Source organism: Mobula birostris, chromosome 7 (assembly GCF_030028105.1).
Source record: "Mobula birostris isolate sMobBir1 chromosome 7, sMobBir1.hap1, whole genome shotgun sequence".
In the NCBI taxonomy this organism is placed as follows: domain Eukaryota; kingdom Metazoa; phylum Chordata; class Chondrichthyes; order Myliobatiformes; family Myliobatidae; genus Mobula; species Mobula birostris.
The window spans coordinates 116143180-116169696 of record NC_092376.1 but is presented as its reverse complement, the minus strand read 5'-3'; the positions used below and the strand labels follow the sequence as shown (position 1 = coordinate 116169696).

Below are 26517 nucleotides of genomic sequence, written 5' to 3'. Positions count from 1 at the left end.
AGGAATCAGGTTGGTACTGGACCCCAAGAAAGGGAGTTTGTGGAGTCCCTCCGAGATGGATTCTTAGAACAGCTTGTACTGGAGCGTACCAGAGAGAACGCAATTCTATATTTAGTGTTGTGCAATGAACCGGATTTGATTAGGGACCTCCAGGTAAAGGAGCCATTAGGAGGTAGTGACCATAATATGATAAGTTTTAATCTACAATTTGAGCGGGAGAAGGGAAACTCGGAAGTGTCAGTATTACAGTTGAACAAAGGGAACTATGGTGCTATGAGGGAGGAGCTGGCCAAAGTTCAATGGAACAATACCCTCACAGGGATGACAGTGGAACAGCAATGGCAAGTATTTCTGGGAATAATGCGGAAGGTGCAGGATCAGTTAGTTCCAAAGAGGAAGAAAGATCCTAAGGGGAGTAAGGGCAGGCCGTGGCTGACAAGGGAAGTAACGGACAGTATAAAAATAAAAGAGAAGAAGTATAACATAGCAAAGACGAGTGGGAAGCCAGAGGATTGGGAAACTTTTAAAGAGCAACAGAAAGTAACTAAAAAGGCAATACGTGGAGAAAAAATGAGGTATGAAAGTAAACTAGCCAAGAATATAAAGGAGGATAATAAAAGCTTCTTTAGGTATGTGAAAAGGAAAAAAATAGTTAAGACCAAAATTGGGCCCTTGAGGACAGAAACGGGTGAATTTATTATGGGGAACAAGAAAATGGCAGACGAGTTGAACAGGTACTTTGGATCTGTCTTCACTAGGGAAGACACAAACAATCTCCCAGATATAATAGTGGCTAAAGAACCTAGGGTAATGGATGAACTGAAGGAAATTTATATTAGGCAGAAAATGGTGTTGGATAGACTATTGGGTCTGAAGGCTGATAAGTCCCCGGGACCTGATGGTCTGCATCCCAGGGTATTTAAGGAGGTGGCTTTAGAAATCATGGACGCATTGGTAATCATTTTCCAATGTTCTATAGATTCAGGATCAGTTCCTGTGGATTGGAGGGTGGCTAATGTTGTCCCTCTCTTCAAGAAGGGAGGAAGAGGGAAAACAGGGAATTATAGACTGGTTAGCCTGACGTCAGTGATGGGAAAGATGCTGGAGTCAATTATAAAAGATGAAGTTACGACACATCTGGATAGCAGTAAGGGATCGGTCCGAGTCAGCATGGATTTGCAAAGGGGAAATCGTGCTTGACTAATCTTCTGGAATTTTTTGAGGATGTAACTGTGAAAATGGACAAGGGAGAGCCAGTGGATGTAGTGTACCTGGACTTTCAGAAAGCCTTTGATAAAGTCCCACATAGGAGATTAGTGGGCAAAATTAGGGCACATGGTATTGGAGACAGAGTACTAACATGGATTGAAAATGGCTGGCTGACAGAAAACAAACAGTAGTGATTAATGGGTCCCTTTCGGAATGGCAGGCGGTGACCAGTGGGGTACCACAGGGTTCAGTGCTGGGACCGCAGCTGTTTACAATATATATTAATGATTTAGATGAGGGAATTAAAAGTGACATTAGCAAATTTGCGGATGACACAAAGCTGGGTGGCAGTGTGAAATGTGAGGGACAGCAGGCTGAGGGTAGCAAACACCAACAGAATCAACAAACTCATTCGTAAGGCCAGTGATGTTGTGGGATAGAACTGGACTCTCTGACGGTGGTGTCTGAAAAGAGGATGCTGTCCAAGTTGCACGCCATCTTGGACAATGTCTCCCATCCACTACATAATGTACTGGTTGGGCACAGGAGTACATTCAGCCAGAGACTCATTCCACCGAGATGCAACACAGAGCGTCATAGGAAGTCATTCCTGCCTGTGGCCATCAAACTTTACAACTCCTCCCTTGGAGGGTCAGACACCCTGAGCCAATAGGCTGGTCCTGGACTTATTTCCTGGCATAATTTACATATTACTATTTAATTATTTATGGTTTATTACTATTTAATTATGGTGCAACTGTAACAAAAATCAATTTCCCCCGGGATCAATAAAGTACGACTATGACTATGTTATGAGAATGCAGGGTGACTTGGACAGGCTGGGTGAGTGGGCAGATGCATGGCAGATGCAGTTTAATGTGGATAAATGTGAGGTTATCCACTTGGGTGGTAAGAACAGGAAGGCAGATTATTATCTAAATGGAGTCAAGTTAGGAAAAGGGGAAATACAACAAGATCTAGGTGTTCTTGTACATCAGCCACTGAAAGCAAGCATGCAAGTACAGCAGGCTGTGAAGAAAGCTAATGACATGCTGGCCTTCATAACGAGGGGAATTGAGTATAAGAGCAAAGAGGTCCTTCTGCAGCTGTACAGGGCCCTGGTGAGCCCACACCTGGAGTAGTGTGTGCAGTTTTGGTCTCCAAATTTGAGGAAGGACATTCTTGCTATTGAGGGAGTGCAGCATAGATTCACAAGGTTAATTCCTGGGATGGTGGGACTGTCATATGTCGAAAGATTGGAGCGACTGGGCTTGTGTACTCTGGAATTTAGAAGGCTGAGAGGGGATCTGATTGAAACATATAAGATTATTAAGGGATTGGACACGCTGGAGGCAGGAAGCATGTTCCCGCTGATGGGTGAGTCCAGAACCAGAGGCCACAGTTTAAGAATAAGGGGTAGGCCATTTAGAATGGAATTGAGGAAAAACTTTTTCACCCGGAGAGTGATGGATATATGAAATGCTGTGCCCCAGAAGGCTGTGGAGGCCAAGTCTTTGGATACTTCCAAGAAAGAGATGGATAGAGCTGTTAAGGATAGTGGAATCAAAGGTTATGGGGATAAGGCAGGAACTGGATACTGATTGTGGATGATCAGCCATGATCACAGTGAATGGTGGTGCTAGCTCGAAGGGCCGAATGGCCTACTCCTGCACCTATTGTCTATTAACTGCTAAAATGAACTATCTACAGCAGCAAAGCTGTAAAAATGTTAATCAGGGCATTACATAAATAAATAAGCAATAAATATCGAGAACATGAGATGTAGGTGCCTGGAAAGTGAGTCCGTTGGTTGTGGGAACATTTCAAAGATGGGGTTAGTGAAGTTATCCCATTTGGTTCAGGAACAGTTACTACTCCTTAAACATCAGGCTCTGTAACCGATCTAAATCCTACATTCTGACTAACTCTATAATCATATCCTTAGTATTATTTGTTTATTATTCCCTCCCCCCCCCCCACCCCTTTTTGCATTTGCACAGTTTGTCGGGGTAGTATATCATGACTTACGTATGTACTTTGATAATAAATCCACTTTGGACTGTAGGGTGAGCTTCTGGGTTTGATCCAGCTCTGAGATTGTAATTGTAAATGATGAGATCAGAGTCTGATTTATGTAAATTAAGATTGTAATCAATCTGTTGTGAGCATGGTGTGAATGTCAACACTGTACTACTACTGTAATCAAAAGATGGCAGAAAGAAGTTTCATTGAAATGAATTGTATGTTCTTGAAATAATCTAGTTTGCATCCTATTGTCTGTTCTCTTGCTATGTTTTGTAGGTTAAGACATAAAGCAGGGGCTGTTGCAGAATCGTTATGATTAAAGTGATATCTGATAAAGGTAATGGTAGACTAGGGAAAATACGTTGAGGCAATTAAGCAAATTGTATTCTAAATTTTTAATGAGTTAAGCTTTATTTTGTTTGAACCTAGAACATAGAAATCTACAGCACATTAAAAGCCCTTCGGCCCACAGTGTTGTGCCGACCATGTAACCTACTCTAGAAACTGCCTAGAGTTCCCCTAGCACATAGCCCTCTATTTTTCTAAGCTCCATGTACCTACCTAAGAGGCTCTTAAAAGACCCTGTTGTACCCACTTCCACCACCGCTACCGGCTGTGCATTCCACGCACCCACCACACTCTCTGTGGAAAAACTTACCCCTGACATCCCTCTGTACCTATTTCCAAGCACCTTAAAACTATGCCCCCTTGTGTTAGCCATTTCAGCCGTGGGAAAAAGCCTCTGGGTATCCACACGATCAGTGTCCCTCATCATCTTCTACACCTCTATCAGGTCACCTCTCATCTTCTGACGCTCCAAGGAGAAAAGGCCAAGTTCACTCCACCTATTCTCATTAAGACACACCCTCCAATTCAGGCAACATCCCTGTAAATCTCCTTTGCACTCTCTCTGTAGTATCTGTATCCTTCCTGTGGTGAGGTAACCAGAACTGAACACAATACTCCAAAAGGAGTCTGACTAAGGCTTTGTATAGCTGTAACATTACCTCATGGCTCTTGAACTCAGTCCCACAGTTGATGAATGCCAACACACCATACACCTTCTTAATAACACTGTCAACCTGCTCAGCAGCTTTTGAGTGTCCTATGGACATGGACCCCAAGATCTCTCAGATCCTCCACACTGCCAAGAGTCTCACCATTACATTATATTCTGTCTTCAATTTTGACCTACTAAGATGAACGGCTTCACACTTATCTGTGTTGCAGTCCATCTACCACTTCTCGGCCCAGTTCTCCATCCTATCGATATCCTGCTGTAACTTCTGACAACCCTCCAGACTATCCACAACTCCCCCAACCTTTGTGCCATCAGCAAACTTAATAACCCATCCTTCTACTTCTTCACCAAGGTAATTTATAAAAATCACAAAGAGGACGGGTCCCAGAACAGACTCCTGCAAAACATCACTGGTTACCGACCTCCATGCAGAATACGAACCATCTACAACCAACCTTTGCTGCCTGTGGGCAAGCCAATTCTGGATCCACAAAGCAAGGTCTCCTTAGATCCCATGCCTCCTTACTTTCTGAAGGAGCCTTGCATTGGGAACCTTATCAAATGTCTTAGTGAAATCCAGTTCAAATAACATCTTGCAACAGTAATGTATGGGGCTTACTATGTATAAATATACGGCTGTAACCTGAGGGAGAAGGTCCACTTGTCGGATGGTGGCAGTACTTACTTGCCTTCCCTTTGGCAATTGGGTCTCAAACTCCTGCAGGAGGCTGCGCAATAAACTGTGGTAACTATAAGAATCTGGTCTCCCGAGTTTTATTCAGATTCAACTTTAACAATACACTACATCCACTGCTCTACCCTCATCAATGTGTTTTGTTACATCCTCAAAGAACTCAGTCAGGCTTGTAAGGCACAACCTGCCCTTGACAAAGCCATGCTGACTATCCCTAATCAGATTATGTCTCTCCAAATGCTCATAAATTCTGCCTCACGGGATCTTCTCCAACAACTTGCTCACCACTGAAGTCAGACTCACCGGTCTATAATTTCTTTGGTTATCTGTACTCCCTTTCTTGAATGAGGGAACAACATTTGCAACCCTCCAATCCTCTGGTACTTCTCCTGTCCCTATTAATGATGCAAAGATCATCACAAGAGGCTCAGCAATCTCCTCCTTCGCTTCTCACAGTAGCATGGGGTACATCTCATCTGGTCCCGGTGACTTATCCAACTTAATGCTTTTCAAAAGCCCCAGCACATCCTCTTTCTTAATGTCTATATGCTCAAGTGTTTCAGTCTGCTGTAAGTCATCCCTACAATTGCCAAGGTCCTTTTCCCTGGTGAATACTGAAGCAAAGTATTCATTAAGTACCTCTGCTACCTCCTCCAACTCCATGCACACGTTTCCACTATCACACCTGATTGGTCCTATTCTCACACAGCTCATCCTCTTGCTCTTCACATGCTTGTAGAATGCCTTGGGGTTTTCCTTAATCCTGCTCTCCAAGGCCTTCTCATAGCCCCTTCTGGCTCTCCTAACTCCATTCTTAAACTCCTTCCTAGCAGCCTTGTAATTTTCTAGAGCTGTACCTAGTTTCTTGAACCTTTCCAAAGCTTTTCTTTTCTTCTTAACTGGATGTTCTACATTCTTTGTACCCATGGTTCTTTAACCCTACCATCCTTTCCCTGTGGCAATGGAACATACCTATGCAGAACACCATGCAAATGTTCCCTGAACATTTGTCACATTTCTGCTGTGTATTTCCCTGAGGACAGCTGCTTCCAAGTTCCTGCCTAATAGCATCATATTTCATCCCACCCCAATTAAATGTTTTCCCAGATTTTCTGCTCTTATCCCTCTCCCGCGCTATGGTGACGGAGATAGAGTTGTGGTCACTACATCCAAATTGCTCTCCCACCAAGAGATCTGACACCTGACCAGGTTCATTTCCCTATACCAAATCAAGTACAGCCTCTCCTCTAGTTGGCTTATCTATATCAGGAAACCTTCCTGAATACACTTAACAAACTTCACCCCACCTAAACCCCTTGCACTAAGGAGACGCCAATCAATATTAGGAAAATTAAAATCTCATCACAACAGCCCTATTATTATTGCACCACTCCAGAATGTGCCTTCCTATCTGCTCCTTGATATCCCTGTTACTGTTGGGGGGGGGGCATTAAAAAAACACACAGTAGCCCCTTTCCTGTTTCTGACTTCTACCCACTCTGACTCAGTAGAACATCCCTCCATGACTTCCTCCTTTTCTGCAGCTGTGACATTATTCCTAATTAGCAATGCCATGCCCCCACTGCTTTTGCCTCCCTGTCTGTTCTTTTTGAAACATCTAAAGCCTGGCACACTCAGCAGCCATTCCTGCTGCTGAGACATCAAAGTCTCTGTAATGCCCACAACATCATAGTTCCACGTATTGATCCATTCTCTTAAATTCATCAGCCTTGTTTATGATACTCCTTGCATTAAAACAGACATCTCAAACCACCAGGCTGAGTGCACCTTTGCTCAAACATTTGTCTATCCTTCCTCTCACGGTCTCTACAAGCTGTCTCTACTTGTGCTCCAACCTCCCCATCCTTTGCCTTTTCACTTCAGTTCCCACCCCCCTGAAAATCTAGATTAAACCCTCCCCAAATGAACAAACATTTTCTTATCAAACCTGCTTCTTTTTCTCTGGTAACTTTTGGTTAGCAGAAAGCGGGAACTGATTTTGAAGGGATGTGGTTAAAATCAAGAACTGTTGATACTTCCTTTCTTTCTAAAAGATTTCATGATTCTGTGCTTGCCAAGCAGGATTAGCATTAGAAAGATATCAGAGGTAAATCTGGAGTATGATGTTTTACATGTGGGGACTTGGGAATTAATTGCTTATCGCATTGCTTCATATGCTCAGAAAGATGCTTCTAATTTAACTGTTCTATTTCTTTCTCTTTAGGTGAAGCCATTCCTGTTGATAACAACGTTGTTGTTGTGAATGGTGAAAATAAGGTTCTACTATTGCATCTGACACACATTGCAGGCAGCAGAAACCACAGAATGAGTGGACAGAGGGTTGATGTGAAGGTGGTAATGCTGGGAAAGGAGTTTGTAGGAAAGACTAGTCTGGTGGAGAGATACGTTCATAATCGTTTTCTCAATGGCCCATATCAGAATGTGAGTACAATTCTAACTCAATGGTGTTTAAGGCTTTTTCAATAGGAAATGAGCGTGCATTATTCGATTGATCTTGTTTGTAGTATTTGGTTGTTGAGACTGAATAAATACCCAGCATGTAGCTGATTAGCATGTAATGTTAAATAGAGAAATTAACAACTAAGTAATGGAATGACTATTTGAAAATGTATACAAAATGCAAAGTCACTTGTCTACTTATATAAACATTTATAAAATACCTGCTATAATGGGATTTTTGAATTTTTAGAATTACAGTCCCATATAGACATTTCAGTAATAAATACTTTTCATATTGAAAACACTTTATGTTCGCTTAGTAGATTTGCATCATTTTCCCTCTTGCAATATTCAGAGAATTTAAATGTGTTATTACTCTAGTTAAAACAGCCAAATTTTCTTTGTGGTTTTAATGTTCCTGTAACTACATATCCTGTGAATTATTGGTGATAAGTTCTGCCATTACAGAGAAGAGTTTGCTACTCATACGTGGTAGTCTGATTTTATAACTACTATAATCCTAAAGCAGCAGGAACAGATGAAAAAATGGTCATAAACTAAGAAAAGCCATATGCTTTTAATCACATCAACTGTTTTCACTTCTTCAATAAGTGACTTGTTTAAATAAGAGTACATGCAGCATTTTACAGTGGGCATGTTTCTTTGCAGACATGCTGCAGTAAAGTTATTGAGACTGTTTACTCTCTTATTCAAATAGTGTGTCAGCTACAATATCAAATACTATATAAACATGGAAATCCGGACAATGTGGTTAACTTTGGGTGGTAGTTTTACTTTGTGTGATGTGAGAAAAGCAGTGGGCTGTGATGTTGCAGTAGTTCCCCACTATTAGAATTATAGAGCACTACAGCCCATCTAGTCCATGTTGAACTATTATTGCATCTATTTACATTGTCATGCACCTGGAACATAGACCTCCATACCCCTCCATCCATGTACTTATCCAAGCTTCTCTTAAATGTACCACTGAACCCACATCCACTACTTCTGCTGGCATCTCGTTCCACACACTCGCCATTCTCTGAATGGTTAACCCTTCATGTTCCTCTTAAATATTTCACTTTTCACCTTAACCCATGACCTCTAGTTTTAGTCTTGCCCAAAGGCAAAAAGAAGGAAAAAGCCTTCTTGCATTGACCCTGTCTACACCCCTCATAATTTTGTATAACTCTAGCAAGTCTCCCCTTATTCTCCTTTGCTTCAAGGAATGAAGTCGCAAACTAGTCAACCTTTTCTGTATCTCTGGTCCCCAAGTCTCAGCAACATCCTTATAAATTTTCTCTGCACTTTTTCAATCTTATTGATATCTTCTGCAGGTAGGTGACTAGAAATGCACACAGTACTGCAAATTAGGCCTCAGCAATATTCTATACAATTTCAAAATAACATACTGTTTCAACACCTTTCCTCATTACTTTGATTTATGAAGGCCAATGTGTCAAAAGCTCTTTTTATGACCCCATCTATCTGTTGACGCCACTTTCAAGTAATTATGGGCCTGTATTCCCAGATCTCTTTATCCTACTGTGCTCCTCAATGCCCTACTGTTCAATGTGCAGGTCCTACTCTGGTTTATCCTCCCAAAGTGCAATGTCTCACACTAGTTTGCTTTAAAGTTCATCTGCCATTTTTCTAGCTGGTCCAGATCCCGCTGCAAGCTTTGAAAGCCTTCCTCACTGTCCACTACGCCCACAATCTTGGGTTTCATCCACAAATTTGCTGATCCAGTTTGCCACAATATCATGTAGGTCGTTAGTATAGATGACAAACAGCAACGATCCCAGCACCGATCTCTGTGGCATAATAACTGTCACAGACCTCCAGTCAGAGAGCTAACCATCTACTACTGCTCTCTGGCTTTTCCCGCAAAACCAATGGCTAATCCATTGTACAACCTCTTCCTGAATGCTAAGTGACTGAGCCTCTTGACAACCTCACATGCGGGACCTTGTCAAAGGACTTACTGAAATCCATTAGTCAACACCCGCTGCCTTTCCTTCATTAGCTTTTCTGCTAACCTCCTTGAAAAACTATAAGATTGCTTCATCATGATCTACCATGCACAAAGCCGTGTTGACTGTCCCTAATCAGTTGACTATGCCTAATAGTATGAATGGAGAATCTGCTCAAACAACTTGGTCTAGCTAGGCCTTGATTCAGACACTGATTCCATGTTTATTTTGTTAGGGGGGAAATTTAATTTTATTTCTAAATGATAATGTATACAATATAGATATATTTGTTAGTTTTGATTGGATAAACCAAGTACAGGTTTCCCCGCCATCCGAAGGTAGAGTGTTCCTGTGAAACTGTTCGTAAGCCGGAATGTCATAAAGCGAAGAAGCAATTACCATTTATTTATATGGGAAAATTTTATGAGCGTTCGCAGACCCAAAAATAACCTACCAAATCATGCGAAATAACACATAAAACCTAAAATAACAGTAACATGTAGTAAAAGCAGGAATGATATGATAAATACACAGCTTATATAAAGTAGAAATACTTTTCCACAAACTGTTCTCCGTAGCGAAAATCTCATGAACACGGCACAAGCGCTCTCCAGTAACCTTTAAGCTACGAAGCTGCCGAATCATACCAAATAACACGTAAAAATACACAGCCGATGTAAAGTAGAAATAATGTATGTACAGTATGGTGTCACTTACCGGAATTGAGAAAGCTCAGAGCACACTGATGATGGTGTGCTAGGCTGAGTCGGAGGTTTGGCTGGTGCAGTGGCCCCCACCCTCCCGGCAGCGACCCGATACATTGCCGCGAAGCATGCAGGGGTCCAGCGGTAGCCAGGAGGCACACAACACATCTTTAAGAAAAAAGCCAAAATAAACAAGCTAATTAATTAGGTGCCGCCCGGCACGTAATTGTCGGCCCAGATCAGTACCGATTGCCGATTACATTGCCTCTGATCTGGGGCCAACAATTACGTGTCGGGAGGCACCTAGTTAATTAGCATGTTTATTTTGGCTTTTATCTTAAAGATGTGCTGTGTGTCTCCCGGCTACTGCTGCATTCTCCACGAATCGGTATCTGTCCATGGCTTGGGTGTTGGGGTGGTGGGACACTGGGGTGTCATCTCGTCGTCTGTTTCCATTAGAGCAGGCAGCTCATCCTTTCCTATCTCTGCCTGCCTCGATGTCGAAGGTTGAGGTTCGTCGTCTGCTGTGGCTGATGTGGAAGGCTTGCTTGACTGCTGAGCCTCACGCATTTTTCTATCGTACAGTTCTTTGTAAGCACTCAAACCATCCTGCAAATATCCCCTAAACCAACGTACGCTTTCAAAATTAAGGTAGTACTTTATCATTACTCATTCGGTTTCGATTGTTATCCTTTCCTCTTCCAATTGCATCAGCTCTTCATCTATCAGTTCTTGGTCATGGGATGCCAAAACCTCTTAAACATCACCTTCGTCAGCTTCCACAAGCCAAACTCACGTTGTCCTTACTTCATTCACCACGATCAAAACACTTAATTATGTCTAGTTTTACACTAAGTGTAACACCCTTACGAGCTCTTTCAGGCTTTTTTGATACTATAGAACTCATCTTGCTAACAGCTGCTCACAGACATGTGTTTAAACAACGTCAGCGAGAATGCCATTCCGAATCCGGGGGAGAGCGGCTGCTCGGGGCGCGCGGTGTTTTTTTATCGTGCACTGCTTTTCTCGTGCACTTCCTTTCTTTGTAACGGTGAAAACACCTGTTTGCGAAAACAGGGTACTGATGTAGGTCTTTCGTAACAGTGAGGTTTCGTAAAGCGAACGTTCGAAAAGCAGGGCTTTTAGGTTTTGTTGGCTGATTCTGATGGGGCCCCTCCACATACATAGAATTATATCACAGAATTGCTTTTTTTGCAGGGTTTCACCATAACTTAGAGATGGCATTAACTTTCTTTCTGTGCCAGTGTCAAGTGTAGTCCTGCAGCTAATTGTGGGCCATTATAATTTTCAATTTTTTACAATTATTTTCAATAGTTGATGTGCAGTAAAGTGATGCAGTCAATTTTCCATTCTCCTAATCTGTCTAAGTCCTTCTGTAGTTTCTCTACTTCCTCTAAACTATCTCCCCTCCACCTATCTTTATATCGTCTGCAAACTTTGGAACAGAGTATCAATTCTATTATCCAAATCATTGACATGTAACGTATAAAGAATTGGCCGCAACACAGAGCCCTGTGGAACATTATCCTTGCAGTTCCTTAGCTCTATCCACAATGATTCAACACCTTCTGAGCCTATGTCACCTCTTCCTAATGATTTAATTGCATTTTTTTTTTACCAACAGAGCAGCGCCACCTCCTCTGCCTCCCTGTCTGTCCTTTAAATACAATATGTATCCTTGGACAATAAGCTCCTTGCTATAATATTTTCAGTAATGCCTAGAGTATCATACCTGCCAATCTGCAACTGTGCTTCTAGTTCATCTAGTCATAGTCATACTTTATTGATCCCGGGGGAAATTGGTTTTCGTTACAGTTGCACCATAAATAATAAATAGTAATAGAATTATAAATAGTTAATAGTAATATGTAAATTATGCCAGTAAATTATGAAATAAGTACAGGACCAGCCTATTGACTCAGGGTGTCTGACTCTCCAAGGGAGGAGTTGTAAAGTTTGATGGCCATAGGCAGAAATGACTTCCTATGACACTCTGTGCTGCATCTCGGTGGAATGAGTCTCTGGCTGAATGTACTCCTGTGCCCACCCAGTACATTATGTAGTGGATGGGAGACATTGACCAAGATGGCACGCAACTTAGACAGCATCCTCTTTTCAGACACCACCGTGAGAGAGTCCAGTTCCATCCCCACAACATTTACTGGCCCTACGAATGAGTTTGTTGATTCTGTTGGTGTCTGCTACCCTCAGCACTGGCCACCACAGTCTCGTAGAACATCCTCAGCGTCATCCGGCAGATGCTTAAGGACCTCAGTCTCCTCAGGAAATAGAGACGGCTCTGACCCTTCTTGTAGACAGCCTCAGTGTTCTTTGACCAGTCCAGTTTATTGTCAATTCATATCCCTAGGTATTTGTAATCCTCCACCATGTCCACACTGACCCCCTGGATGGAAACAGGGGTCACCGGTACCTTAGCTCTCCTCAGGTCTACCACCAGCTCCTTAGTCTTTTTCACATTAAGCTGCAGATAATTCTGCTCACACCATGTGACAAAGTTTCCTACCGTAGCCCTGTACTCAGCCTCATCTCCCTTGCTGATGCATCCAACGATAGCAAAGTCATCTGAAAACTTCTGAAGACGACAAGACTTTGTGCAATAGTTGTAGTCCGAGGTGTAAATGGTGAAGAGAAAGGGAGACAAGACAGTCCCCTATGAGCCCCAGTGCTGCTGATCACTCTGTCGGACACACAGTGTTGCAAGCATACATACTGCGGTCTGCCAGTCAGGTAATCAAGAATCCATGATACCAGGGAAGCATCCACCTGCATCGCTGTCAGCTTCTCCCCCAGCAGAGCAGGGCGGATGGTGTTGAACGCACTGGAGAAGTCAAAAAAACATGACCCTCACAGTGCTCGCTGGCTCGTCCAGGTGGGCGTAGACATGGTTCAGCAGGTAGACGATGGCATCCTCAACTCCCAGTCGGGGCTGGTAGGCGAACTGGAGGGGATCTAAGTGTGGCCTGAGCATAGGCCGGAGCAGCTCCAGAACAAGTCTCTCCAGGGTCTTCGTGATAAGGGAGGTCAATGCCACCGGTCTGTAGTCATTGAGGCCGCTGGGGCGCGGCGTCTTCGGCACAGGGGCGAGGCAGGACACAGTACAGGAACCCTCCGGAGCCTCAGGCTCAGGTTGAATACATGGTGAAGTACTCCACATAGCTGAGGGGCACAGGCTTTGAGCACCCCGGTACTGACACCATCTGGTCCTGCAGCCTTGCTTGGGTTGAGACGTTTCAGCTGTCTTCTCACCTGTTCAGCTGTGAAGCCCACCGTGGTGGTTTCGTGTGGGGAAGTGGTATAGTCATGAGAGCAGAGTGGGGGACTGTGAGGAGGGGTAGGAGGGGAGAGTGGAATATGTGTTGGTTGGGTCCCGACAACAGATGGCTCATGTGGGGGATGGGCAGGGGCCACCTTATTCCTGTGTAGGATAAATGATTGCTGGTTGGCATGGCCTTGGTAGCTTTTAATGCTGTATCTCTATATGACTCAAATTGTGCAAAGTTTTTATAGTACTTTTTAGCTGAAAATGGCCTACATTGGGTCATAACAGCAGAAGTAGATCAATTGTAATTCTGGGCCTGTATCTGAGATGTATGGGATCTATAGTGAGCTGGTCACTTGGATTCAGAATTAGCTTCCCTTTAGAGGGTAGAGGTCAATAAGGCTTGTGTTTAATTTTTACTAAAGAAAATGAACGATTTGGGTGAAAACTTGTGTGAGTAGGGTTCATTAGTTTACAGATGATACAAGGATTGGTGGTATTGTAGATAGTGTAAAAGACTGCTGAAGAATACAGTGGGGTGTTTATCAGTTTCAGTTGAGGGAGGAGAAATGATAGAGGGGCAGGTGTGAGGGATTGCAGTTTGGGAGGTTAGATGTAAAGAGAAAATACGCAGTTAATGCCAGAACCCTTGAGAGCTTTGCTGTACTGACGAGCCTTGAGATTATTTCCACAGCTCCTTAAATGTAGCTGGAAAAGTCCAAGGCATGGTAAGGGAGGTGTCTGGCCTTCAGCGAGGCATTGAGTTGGAGTTGAGGGTGGAGGCTGAGAGGGGAAAAACTTTTGTAAACTATATCCCTCATTTCTGGTCAAGTTGGCACCAAGCTGCATTGTCCATCAAGGTCATAGCTCCCAAAGTTGGTTGTTTTTAGGTTTCTAGGAATGTTTTTGTTGGGGAAATAGAGGTTTGGTTAGGGCTTTTGGCTTCATGGAATGCCGAATTATGGTTTATTCCCAAGTCGGGCTTTGTTCTATCTCCAGGCTCAGGGTCTCATCAGTAGTTGTAGGTGAGCTAACACAATTGGCAATGAGGTGCTGTATTTAATCAGCATGGCAATTTTACTTACAATTCTGTAGTAGCAGCAAATTCAATTTGAGGCAGCCCAACTGAAGTTAACTGAAAGCTTGGCCAGCAGGTTGTCAGTGAGTTCAACAATGTTTGTGTTAAAAACCCAAACAGAACTCATGTGAGTGAGTTGTTGCTTCCAATCACCAACTTCTAGAGTTATGAATCCTGGTTCATATGTAACGAAGATATCTTCTGGATTCAGATCATCAGTAAAGATGACTAATGGAAGACATACAACTAGCTCCAAAGATCGGTTAATGTTGAACATGAGCATATCAACTTCATCCTGTCTAAGAATGTGCGTGACCTATCATTTAATGAAACTGTCTGACAGCTAACAAGTATTTTTGGAGAGCAGTCATCTCTGTTCAGTTTTCGCTACCACTGCTTAAACTTTGTCAAACAGGGTGCCTATGACTTTATCACATATTCTGCTGGCAACCCTGGCATCGCCACATCAACCAGTTGCAACCATTTACTCCTGAAGGCACAGCCAGTTCATTGTCCAGATCATCAAACAGCTGGACCTCTTGGAATGGTTTGGTTTACTCTGACTGAACCAGTCACCAATGCCAGTGCAGCCCAAGCAACGTCGCAACAAGAACAAGACCACCTGCGATCATGAAGATGGACCGATTACCAGTGCAAGCCAGTTGTTCCAATCCAAGTCTACCCTCTTCTCAAGTCCTATAGGTAATTATTTTCAAGAGAGGGGTGTTCTGGTGAACTGTAAGCAAAAGCAACCAATGCCTGTTGGTTGGCTGTCAACCAATACCAGGCTGACCTTCTCTGATTGGTCATTGTTCCTGAAAATGTCTCAAATGTTCTTTGTGACCTTTAAGTAGTTGTGATGTGGTTGCAGTGTTGATATTGGCTGTGAAAGTTTACTCCATGTTCCAGCTTTAGTCTATCTCCACGCTCAGAATCTTATCAATAGTTATAGGTAAGTGAACACAACAACCTGCAGTCCCCAAGTTCAAAGACCGCGGTTAGCGTACCCTGATGTTGAGGGCCAGTGAACCTTGATTGGGGGTGTGTAAGTTAGGAAAGGGTTTGTTTTGCTGTTGGTGTGTCCTATATGTTGGCTGCTTATTATTCTGCTGAACACTGTGTTGGTCTGGAACATGGAAGGACTTGCGGGCTGCCCCCAGTACTGTCTCACACTGTGGTGTTAACGCAAACAATGCATTTCACTGCATGTTTGGATGTATACACTATGTGACTAATAGGTCTAATCTAATAAAGTTATAAGAGGCATAATGTAGAAAGCTAGTATCTTTTTTTCCTAGTGTTGAAATGTTTAATACTAGTGGCCAAGACAGGTTTTAGTTCTGTACAGTGGTGGGTGGCTATAATGTGCTGTCAGGGTCAGCTATGGAGGTAAATACGATAGAGGCATTTAAAAAGCTAATAGATAGGCAGATGAATGTGCAGAAAATGGACAGAAATATGGATCATGTATTGGCAGAAGAGATTAGTTTGGTGTTTAGTTTGGCTCAATGCTGTAGGCAAAAGGCCTGTTTGCCTGCTGAACTGTTCAGAGTGGGAGGGAAAAGATCCATTTGTCATGGTTCATGTGGGTACCAACCATGTAGGAAGAACGAGGAAGGAAGTTCTGCTGAGGGAATTTGAGCAACTTGAGAGTAAATTAAAATGCAGAACTGAAATGGTAATCGTTTCTGGATTGTTACCTGTACCTTGTACAAATTGGCACAGGGTTAATAAGATCAGAAAGTTAGAAGTGTGACTCAAACATTAGTGTGGAAGAAGTAGCTTTGAATTTGTAGGACATTGGCGTCTATATTGGGAAAGAAGCACTTGAAGCAGGAACCGGGTACCTGACAAATTACATAACTGTGAATAGGGCTTTAAACTAAATAATAGGTTTGGGGGGGCGGTGGGGGGGATAATTCACAGCTTGGAAAAGTATGGATAAAGTAAAAGGGAAAATGAGTGCAGGAGTAGTTACTGAAGTCTGCACCATTGAGCACATCTACACGGAGTGTTATTGCAGGAAAGCAGCATTCATTAATAGGGACCCCACCACCCAATTCATGCCCTCTTCTTGCTGCTATCATCAGGAAGAAGGTACAGGAACCTAAGGACTCTCACCACCAGGTTCAGGAACATTTATTACCCTTCAACCATCAGGCTCTTGAATGAAAGGGGATAACTTCATTCAGCTTCACTTGCCCCAACACTGAACTGTTCCCACAAGCTGTAGACTCCCTTTCAAGGACTTTTTCATCTCATGTTTTTGATATTCATTGCTTATTTATTTAAAAAGTTCGAAGTACATTTATTATCAAAATATGTATACTATATACAACCTTGAGATTCACTACAGGCAGGTACAAAACAACGCAACCCAATAGAACCCATTTAAAAAAAACTGTCAAGCATCCATGTGCAGGAACAAAAAGCAAATCATGCAAACAATAAAGATAAGTAAATAACATTCAGAGCTGCAGTTCATGAAAGTGAGTCCACAGGCACGCAGCCAGTCACTGCTGATCAAGGAGCCCATTAGTTGCAGGCCACAGTCTCAGTTCGGCGTAGGGACGAATAAACCTCGCAGAGTAGCAAGCTGAACACTGGCCTGTCCGACGCCTCCAGCCCTGACACCCTGACCTTTTCAATCTGGCCCAGATCTTAAAATTCGGCCAAACAGTGGGTCATTCCTCTCTCTTGGCCCAGGGCCCTGATGATTCGATGCATTGCCAGGCCCTGGGCCTGCACCTCAATTCTGCCAGTACCTGACCTTTCCAATTCAGCCTGGAGCTTAAATCAGTCAAACTTTGGTTTGTTCCTCTCTCATGGGCCCAGATCCAGGTTCCACTGCCTTAACTCTACCCCGCCTGGCCTTGATTCTGCCACTTCGAATCACCTCCAAGTCCTCTCCAGCAGCTAAACATTGGCTTGTTCCCTGCTCTCTGGCCTCTTCAATTCAGCCCGTACACACCATGCCACAACTGTCCCGCATCTTCCAAGACTTCAGTTCACACCACAGAGAATACCAGGTTGTATTGTTGAAAAGCTCAACTCCGAAAGGGAAGTCACAGGCTATTGACAGCAGTTATCATATTTGAGAAAAGTGTAATTAATAGTTGATTTTGCTGCCAGCAAGTCATTGCTGTGCTTCACCGGTGCCATCTTAAACCAGAAGATTATTATTGTTGTTTGTTCTTTATTTTTGGGTTTGCACAGTTCATTGTCTTTTCCACACTGGTTGTACGCTCAGTTGGTGCCATCTGACATTGATTCTATTATGGTTATTGGATTTATTGAGTATGCCCGCAAGAAAATAAATCTCAGGGTTGTATATGGTGTCAAATGTAATTTGATAATAAATTTACTTTGAACTTTGAATAAAAAACAAGACAAAAAGTTTAGAAAGCGATCAGAATTTAACTTCAGGTAACATGGATGCCACATTGAAAAGAAGGGTGGCGATTTCAAGGGCCCTGCAATTTAAGGGAGAAGCTAAAGTCAGATGTATTAGTATTACAGTTGAGTAAAGGCATTTACAGAGGCATGAAGGAGGAGCTGGCCAAAGATGATTGGAAAAGGATACGAGCGGGAATGACGGCAGAGCAGCAAAGGCTGGAGTTTCTAGGGGTAATTCAGAAGGTGCAGGATAGGTACAGTGCCTATAAAAAGTATTTCTCCCACCCTTGGAAGTTTTCATGTTTTTTTTTTACAACATTGAATCACAGAGGGTTTAATTTGGCATTTTTGACAAGGAGTCTTTCTTGTTAAAGTGAAAACAGATTTCTATAAATTTGTCAAAATTTATAACAATTATTAAAAATGAAATAATTGATTGCATAATTACTCACGCACTTCAAGTAGTATTTAGGAGATGCACCTTTGGGAGCAATTAGAGCATTGAGTCTCTCTACATCTGGATTCTGCAATTTTTCCCCATTCTTCTTTACAAAACTGCTTAAGCTCTGTCAGATTGCATGGGGATTATGAGTGAACAGTGCTTTTCAAGTCTAGCCACAAATTCTTAATTTGATTGAGGTATGGACTCTGACTTGGCCAATCTAGGACATTAAGTTTGTTGTTTTTAACCCTTTCCTGTAAATCTTTGGCTTTATGCTTGAGGTCATTGTCTTGCTAGAAAACAAATCTTCTCCAGAGTCACAGTCCTCTAGCAGACTGCATCTGGTTTTCCTCCAAGATTTTCCTGTATTTTGCTGCATTCATCTTACCCTCTACCTTCACAAGCCTTCCAGGGCCTGCTGCAGTGAAACATCCCACAGCATGATGCAGCCACCACCATGCTTCACAGTAGAGATGGTGTGTTTTTGATGATGCGTTTAATCTGATGGCCAAGAAGCTCAATTTTGGTTTCATCAGACCACAGAACCTTCTTCCAGCTGACTTCAGAGTCTCCCCCATCCCTCTAGCAAACTCTAGCTGAGATTTCATGAGATTTCTTTTAAATCAACATTGGCTTTCTCTTTGCTACTCATCCATAAAGCTGTAACTAGTGAAGCAGCTAGGCAACAGTTGTTGTATGTGCCATTTCAGCCACTGAAGCTTGTAACTCCTCCAGAGTCCTCCACAATCACTCAGTTTTTGAGGATGGCCTGGTCTGGGCAGATTTACAGCTGTGCCATATTCTTTCCATTTCTTGATGATTAACTAAACTAATTATGTGACTTCAAAAACCAGTTGGCTGCACCAGTGATGATTTGCTGTGTCATATTAAAGGAGGTGAATACTTTTGCACTTAATTATTTTGTATTTTACATTTGTAATTAATTTAGATCAGTTTCTTGAGATCTGTTTTCACTCTGACACGAGAGAGTGTTTTTCTATTGATCGGTGTCAAAAACAGCCAAATTAAATCCACTGTGATTCAATATTGTAAAATAATAAAACAGGAAAACTTCCGGGGGGGGGGGGGGGTGAATACTTTTTGTAGGTCCTGTATATCCCAAAGAAGTAGAAGTAGTAGTATTCTAATGACAGGTTGTCACAACTATGGCTGCGAGGGAAGTCAAAGCCAACATAAAAGCCAAAGAGATGGCATATAAAAAGAGCAAAAATTAACGTGAAGTTAGAAGATTGAGAAACTTTTTAAAACTAACAAGGCAACTAAAAAGATGAAGGAACGAAAAGGTGAAATATGAAGGTAACAGGTAAATCGAAGAGCATACCATAAATTCTTCAGATATATAAAGAGTAAAAGAGAGGCGAAGAGCAGATATAGGACCACTGGAAAATGATGTTGGAGATGTAGTAATAGGGAACAAGGAAATGGCGGACAAACTGAATAAGTATTTTGCATCAGTCTTCGCTGTGGAAGACACAAGGAATATGCCAGAAGTTGCAGAGTATCTTGGATCAGAGTGAGTGCTGTTGCTATTATTAGAGAGAAGGTTCCTGGGCAGCTGAAAGGTCTGAAGGTAGGTAATTCACCTGGACCAGGTAGACTACACCCAAGGGTTCTAAAAGTGGTGGCTGAAGATTGTGGAGTCATTCGTAATGATCTTTTAAGGAACATTAGATTCTGGCATAGTTCTGGAGGATTGGAAAATTGCAAATGTCACACCACTGTTCAAGAAGGGAGGAAGGCTGAATAAAGGAAATTATAGGCCACTTAGGTTGACCTTAGTGGTTAGGAAGATGTTGGAGTCAATTGTTATGGATGAAGTTCCGGGGTACTTGGAGACACATGATAAAATGGGCTAAAGTCAGCATGGTTTCATGAGGGAAAATCTTGCCTAACAAATCTGTTGGAATTCTTTGAGGAAGTAACAAGCAGGACACACAAAGGAGAATCAGCGGATGTTGTGTACTTGAATTTTCCACAGGCCTTTGACAAGGTCCCACACATGAGGCTACTTAGCAAGATAAGAGCCATGGTATTACAGGAAGGATACTAGCGTGGATAGAGCATTGGCTGATTGGCAGGAGGCAAAGAGTAGGAATAAAGGGAACCTTTTCTGATTAGTTTCTGGTGACTGGTGGTGTTCTGCAGGATGTCGGTATTGGGACTGCTTCTTTATATGTTGTATGTCAGTGATTTGGGTGACGGAACTGATGGCTTTGTGGCCAAATTTACAGATGACACGAAGGTAGGTGGAGGGGCTGGTAGTGTTGAGGAACCAGGGAGGCTGCAAAAGGACTTTGACATTGGGGGAAATGGGCCAATATTTAGTGTCTGGAAATGTATGGTCCTACACTTTGGTAGAAGGAATAAAAGCATAGACTATTTTCTGTTTAGACTATTTTCTAAATGTGGAGAAAATTTTTAAAAAATCTGAGGTACAAAGGGACTTGGAAGATTCCCTAAAGGTTAACTTGCAGGTTGTGTCAGTGGTGAGGAAGGCAAATACAGGCATGTGTTGGCATTCATTTTGAGAGGGCTGGAATATAAAAACAAGGATGTAATGCAGAGGCTTTAGAAGGCACTGGTGAGGCCTCACGGAATATTGTGAGCAGCTTTGGGCCCCTTATCTTAGAAAGGATGTGCTGACATTGGAGAGGGTTCAAAGGAGGTTCACGGGAATGATTTTGGGATTGAAAGGCTCATCATATGAGGAGCGTTTGATGGCTCTGGGCCTGTACTTGCTGGAAGGATGAGGGGTGGATCTCACTGAAACCTGTCGAATGTTGGAAGGCCATGTAGAGTGGATGTGGAGAGAATGTTTTCTTTGGTGGAGGGCTCTATGACCAAAAGGCGCAGCTCAGAATAGAGGGACGTCCATTCAGAGCGGAGATCAGGAGGCATTTCTTTAGCCAGAGGGTGGTGAATCTGTGGAGGCCAGGTCATTTGGTGTATTTAAAGCAGAGGTTAGGGTTAAGTGAAGGGTGTGAAGGTCACGGGGAGAAAGCAGAGAATGGGGTTAAGAGCGAAGTGGATCGCTTATGATCACATGGTGAAGACTTGATGGGTCAAATGACCTAAATCTGCTCCAATATCTTATGGCCTTGTGGTCTAATAAAAAAAAAATAAGATTAATGTAGAATTACTAATGCTTAGTTGATGCTTGGCACAGCTTGGTACGTCAAAGGGTCTGTTTCCATTCTGTATCTCTCTGGGACTACCTCCATTTTCTCGTGTTCTATATGACAGTGATCAACAAGTGCAGTATTTGTGATTATTCATCTTTCTAATACCTTTCTCCATCATGCTGCAATAACGTGAGGAAATTGTTTGGCATTAATAGATATTTTTGTGCTCTGTTTAGGATGGTAATGCCTCGGAATCTGGCGCAGCACAGTCAGTCTTTGTTTCTGGTATCCCAGAGGCAATGTTTGCAATAGTGTACTCAGCATCAACTCAATCATGCCTGAAATGTTATCTCATTAAGCAAAGCATTTCTGTTAAAAATTTTGCCATCTGGCTACACTGATTGGCCTTGTTTGCTGGGATAGAATTATAACCTCTGCAAATTTTTGATTGGATTGCAACATCACCAGAAAGACTGCCTTATTACTGGATTCATTCATGGAGTAGTTTCAATGCAAGATGTGTGTTAGACGTTGAAGGATTAATAGGCAAAACATGTCAGTTGGAGCTTGGGAAAATTCATTTTTTTAATCATTGTGTCTGTTGGTGTTGCCCCATGTTCATGGGGGTAAGGGAGCCAAAGCCATTATGTTTTAGTACAGTGTAGCATCTACTTGTGGAATGTCTGCTTGTTTATCCTCATTATATCCTAATTAGATCAAAACAAATGAACAGAACTGGAGTAGAGGCTTAAGAAATTTAAATGTGACTAAGATTTAAAAATAATAATATGTATGCATACATACACATACACACTCCGTGGTTTTCCAAAATCATGCCACATCAGGCAGCAGCCATGGTCCAAAATAGTTTGATTCCACTGCTTTGGAAAACTATTTCAAATTCATTTACTATCTTTACTGTACAAATGTACACCAGTTAATTACTCTGGATTTGTTTAAATAATTGTGATTTAAATGGATTGCTCATTTGAATAGATTTTTTAAAAAAAATACTTATTTTTATGACGAATTCATTTTATTCTGATTAATAAACAAAACCATTGGTAATACTTTGCTGATATATTTATTATGAATAGAAAAGAAGTGTGCTTCTGTTCTATTACACTGGCAGTTGCATTGATCCGTAAATGGTTCAAAAAAAATTTCAGTCTCACAATTGTTTTTTTTCCCAAATGGATGGTAAAATATACCAGAGTTTCCTATTTAAAAGCCAGCAACTCCACTCAGAAATGCCAGCTTTTATCTGAGAAATTCTGTGGACATTCAGAACTCCTGAGTCAAGGCATCAGAGTTATACTTCTGCAGAGCTAGTTGCTTTTATCAGGGTATCTGAAGTGAAATATTTATTAAACTAGAGTCAGATATTGACGGAAGACCTTTGAGTTACTTCTCCCCCATCTCAGTAACTATATCAGAGTCATGGAAAAGTACAGCATGGAAATAGGCTCCTTGACTCTTCTGGGCCATGCCAAACCATATTAACTGCTTAGTCCCATCGACCTACATATCTCTTCCAACCAAACTTCTCTTAAACGTTGAAATCAAGCTTGCATGCACTACTTGCATTGGCAGTTTGTTCCACACTCTCGCAACCCTCTGAGTGAAGAAGTTTCCCCTCATGCTCCCCTTAAACATTTCACCCTGAATCCATGACCTCAGTGGAGAAAGCCTGCTTGCATTTATGCTATCAATGCCCTTCAGAGTTTTGTATATCTGGATCAAATCTCCTCTCAATCTTCTGAATCTGAAGAATAAACTCCTAACCTATTCAATCCTTCCTTATAACTCAGGTCCTGCCAGTGCCTTGTAAATTTTCTCTGCACTCTTTTAATCTTATTTACATTTTTCATGTAGGTAGGTGGTGAAAACTGCACAGAGTACTCCAAATAAGGCCTCACCAATGTCTTGTACAACTTCAACATAACATCCCATCTCTTGTACTCAATACTTTGATTTATGAAGGCCAATGTGCTAAAGGCTGTATTTACAACTCTATCTACCTGTGCTGCCACTTTCAATGAGTTATGGACCTGTATTCCTAGATCCCTTTGCTCTACTGCACTCCTCAATGCCCTACCTTTCACTGTGTAAGACCTACCTTAGTTGGTTCAACCAAGTGCAACACCTCACACTTGTCTGCATTAAATTCCATCTGCCACTTTTCAGCCCATTTTTGCAGCTGGTCAACATCCAGTTGCAAGCTCTGATAGTCTTCCTCGCTGTCCACTACACCCCCAATCTTGGTATAATCTGCAAATTGCTGATAAGTTAACCACATGTAGCTCTCGCTTCGGCTAGCGGCCAAGTATAGGGGGTGATAGCCCCCGCCCTGGCTAAACTTAAGAAATCTCGTTTGGGGTGGATGCTGCGCGATGTGTCCCGTTACAAATCAGTACTCTGAAATAACAAAACAGTACACAATATGTGATTAAATGATTGAACTTTATAATTCTTACTTTGACTACATGGTTAGTAAAGAAAACGATTAAAAAAAAAGAAAAAGGATCCAATCTTATGAAACAGTCTATTGCGCAATGTTGGAGCTCACTGATAAGCCGATTGTCCACCATTGATCTCCTCCGATCATCGCTGCCCTTCGGAACCTTGCTCCAAGTCCACCCCATCCGGCGGTCAACCAACTCTCTCCATTCGTGTCTTCTCTCCTCACCTCTCCCCGGCAAAAGACCGTGAAAATCTCTCTTCCCGACTCACAAGAAAGAACAACAGCATTATCTCTATTCATAACCCAAACATTGCTGCTACAGAGAAACCATTATCGGTGAAACCTTATAGCATGTTACACAGCAGTGAAACCCTACAGCATGTTGCACTCTTACCCCACCAAATTTAGTCATGTCCTCATGAGGTTGAGATAATTTGCCAGCCTTTTCTGCAAAACACAAAGCCAATCCAGGTGTAAAAGGCAGTGACATAGCTCCCCAACACAGTCGGGGTCACACTCTGTTCCCCTGGCGCTACGTAGGCCAGTCTATCCGGTGGTCTCCTAATTCTCTGAGACCTCCACACCCCATCATCTAACTCTTCAAGTTCTGACACTACTGGGAATACCTCTGGTCTACTTGCTGAGGCCACCCCCCCCCGATCTATCACTCATGCCCACCTGCAACTCGGAGCCCTCTGTCCCGTGATCAAATCCCGTTTCCTCCCCTGCAGAGTCCCGCTGCAACCCAGGCTGCCCACAGATAGCCCCCCCCCCCACTTCAGCTGTCTCAATGGGAGAAGGGCCGGGAGTCTGTTCCTCAATCAACAGGGAGTTAGTGAAGGGCAGCATATACCACACATCCAGGTCCTCATCTTCCGAATCAGCATCCCTCTAAGGTGGGGGCTGGCCTAACCTTGCCTGTTGGGGGCCTGGTAGTCACCCCACATTTCCACAGAGTCCTCTTACTAGGTGTAGGCTCCAAGTCGGGCTGTGGGTCAAACTGCACCTTTTGACCCAGGGACAACAGGAGGTTCTGATGGAGAATCTTGACAGGCCCATTCCCCTCCTCTGGTCTCACCCAGAAAACTGGTAGGTTTGGCATCCGACTCTCCACCACATAGGGCATAGCCGCCCAGCGGTCAGCGAACATGTGCTTTCCAGGTGGCCCCAATTCCTTATGAGGACTCTGTCTCCCAGCAGGAGTTCGGAGAACCTCTCCTTTTGATCATACCTCCTCTTATTCCCTTGATTCTGCTTGGCAGCTGCGACTCCAGCTAATTCATAAGCCCTTTTCAGCTCTCTTCTCATGTCAGACACATACTTCAGATAAGTCTTCGGTGGTAAGTCACCCTTGCCAGTCCCAAAACAAAGGTCAATGGGCAACCTTGCCTCGCTCCCAAACATCAGATGATATGGCGAGTAGCCAGTAGCTTCATTTCATGTACAATTATAACTGTGAACCAGATGCCCAATATGTTGACTCCACCTGCTGTTCTTGCTGATCTGCAGGGTCCCAAGCATGTCTAGCATGGTCCGATTAAACCTCTCTGGGTGATAGGGCGTGGTCCTTGACTTCTCGATTCCAAGCATGCCCACGATGAGTCTGCTCTCGAAATCCCGTCCCTAATCACTATGTATTCGCTTGAGAAGGCCATAATAAATGAAATACTTCTCCCATAACACTTTTGCCACCATAGATGCCCTCTGGTTGTTGGTAGGAAAAGCCTGAGCATATCTGGTGTAGTGGTCCGTGATGACTAAGCAATTCGCCGTGTTGCTGGCATCGGGTTCTATTGACAGGAAATCCATACACAACAGGTCCAAGGCCCTTGCACTCTGCAGGCGGGTCAAGGGGGCTGCCCGTGTAGGCAGTGTCTTCCGTCAATGCATCGAATGCATGACTTGCAGTATTCTTTGACCTCCGACTTCATTCGGGGCCAGTAAAACCGGTCTCTGAGCAATCCATAGGTCTTTTCCACCCCCAAATGTTCAGAATCATCATGAAGTGACTTCAACGCAATCCTCCGATACTTCTCGGGTAGAACCAGCTGGCAACGCTGGGGTCGGTCTGGGGGTGACGTGACCCAGTATAAGATTTGGTTCTTCAACTCCAACTGAGGCCATTCTCGTAGTAATGGAGGCACTGATGTGTGTTTCGTCCTCTCCGCCTGAGCCATGTCTCCCTTTCCGACTGCCGCCTAAATGGTACCGACGCCCGGATCATCTCACTGAACAGCAGCCACTTCCCCAGAACTCAATTCCGGCAGCTGATTTGTCTTCAGAGCAGTCAGGTTACAATAAACCAGGGGGATGGTGTCATCAGAAGCTCCCAATTGATCCACCGCTCACTCCTGCTCCTGCCCCTCCTCTTCCTCTGCCTTCACAGTGATGGCAAACTGACACAGAGCCTTCACCCCCGGGGCAGGGACGCTCTCCCACTCCTCATCCCTGACCAGTCCCTCATGCGCCTGTCGGGACAAAGTGTCAGTATCAATGTTCCCGGCCGGTACTTCAGGCTGAAATCATAGGCAGACAACACCGCCAACCACCGATGGCCTGTGGCATCCAGTTTCGCCGAAGTCAGGATATAAGGGGTTGTTGTCCATC

The 26517-nt window shown here is 43.2% G+C and overlaps 1 protein-coding gene across 4 annotated transcripts in view; it reads left to right on the top strand.

Moving 5' to 3' along the window:
• The window catches only part of rab24 (RAB24, member RAS oncogene family), a 66074-nt gene that overhangs the window by 20125 nt on the left and 19432 nt on the right, over positions 1 to 26517 (top strand). For 2 of the 4 annotated variants that reach the window (XM_072263662.1, XM_072263661.1), the window contains 2 exons: positions 3511 to 3571; positions 7174 to 7391. In XM_072263662.1, coding sequence (XP_072119763.1) covers positions 3547 to 3571; positions 7174 to 7391 — 243 coding nt within the window. In that variant the 5' untranslated portion in view covers positions 3511 to 3546. The remainder of the gene's footprint in view (positions 1 to 3510; positions 3572 to 7173; positions 7392 to 26517) is intronic. The other 2 variants (XM_072263663.1, XM_072263664.1) reach the window with 1 other exon arrangement.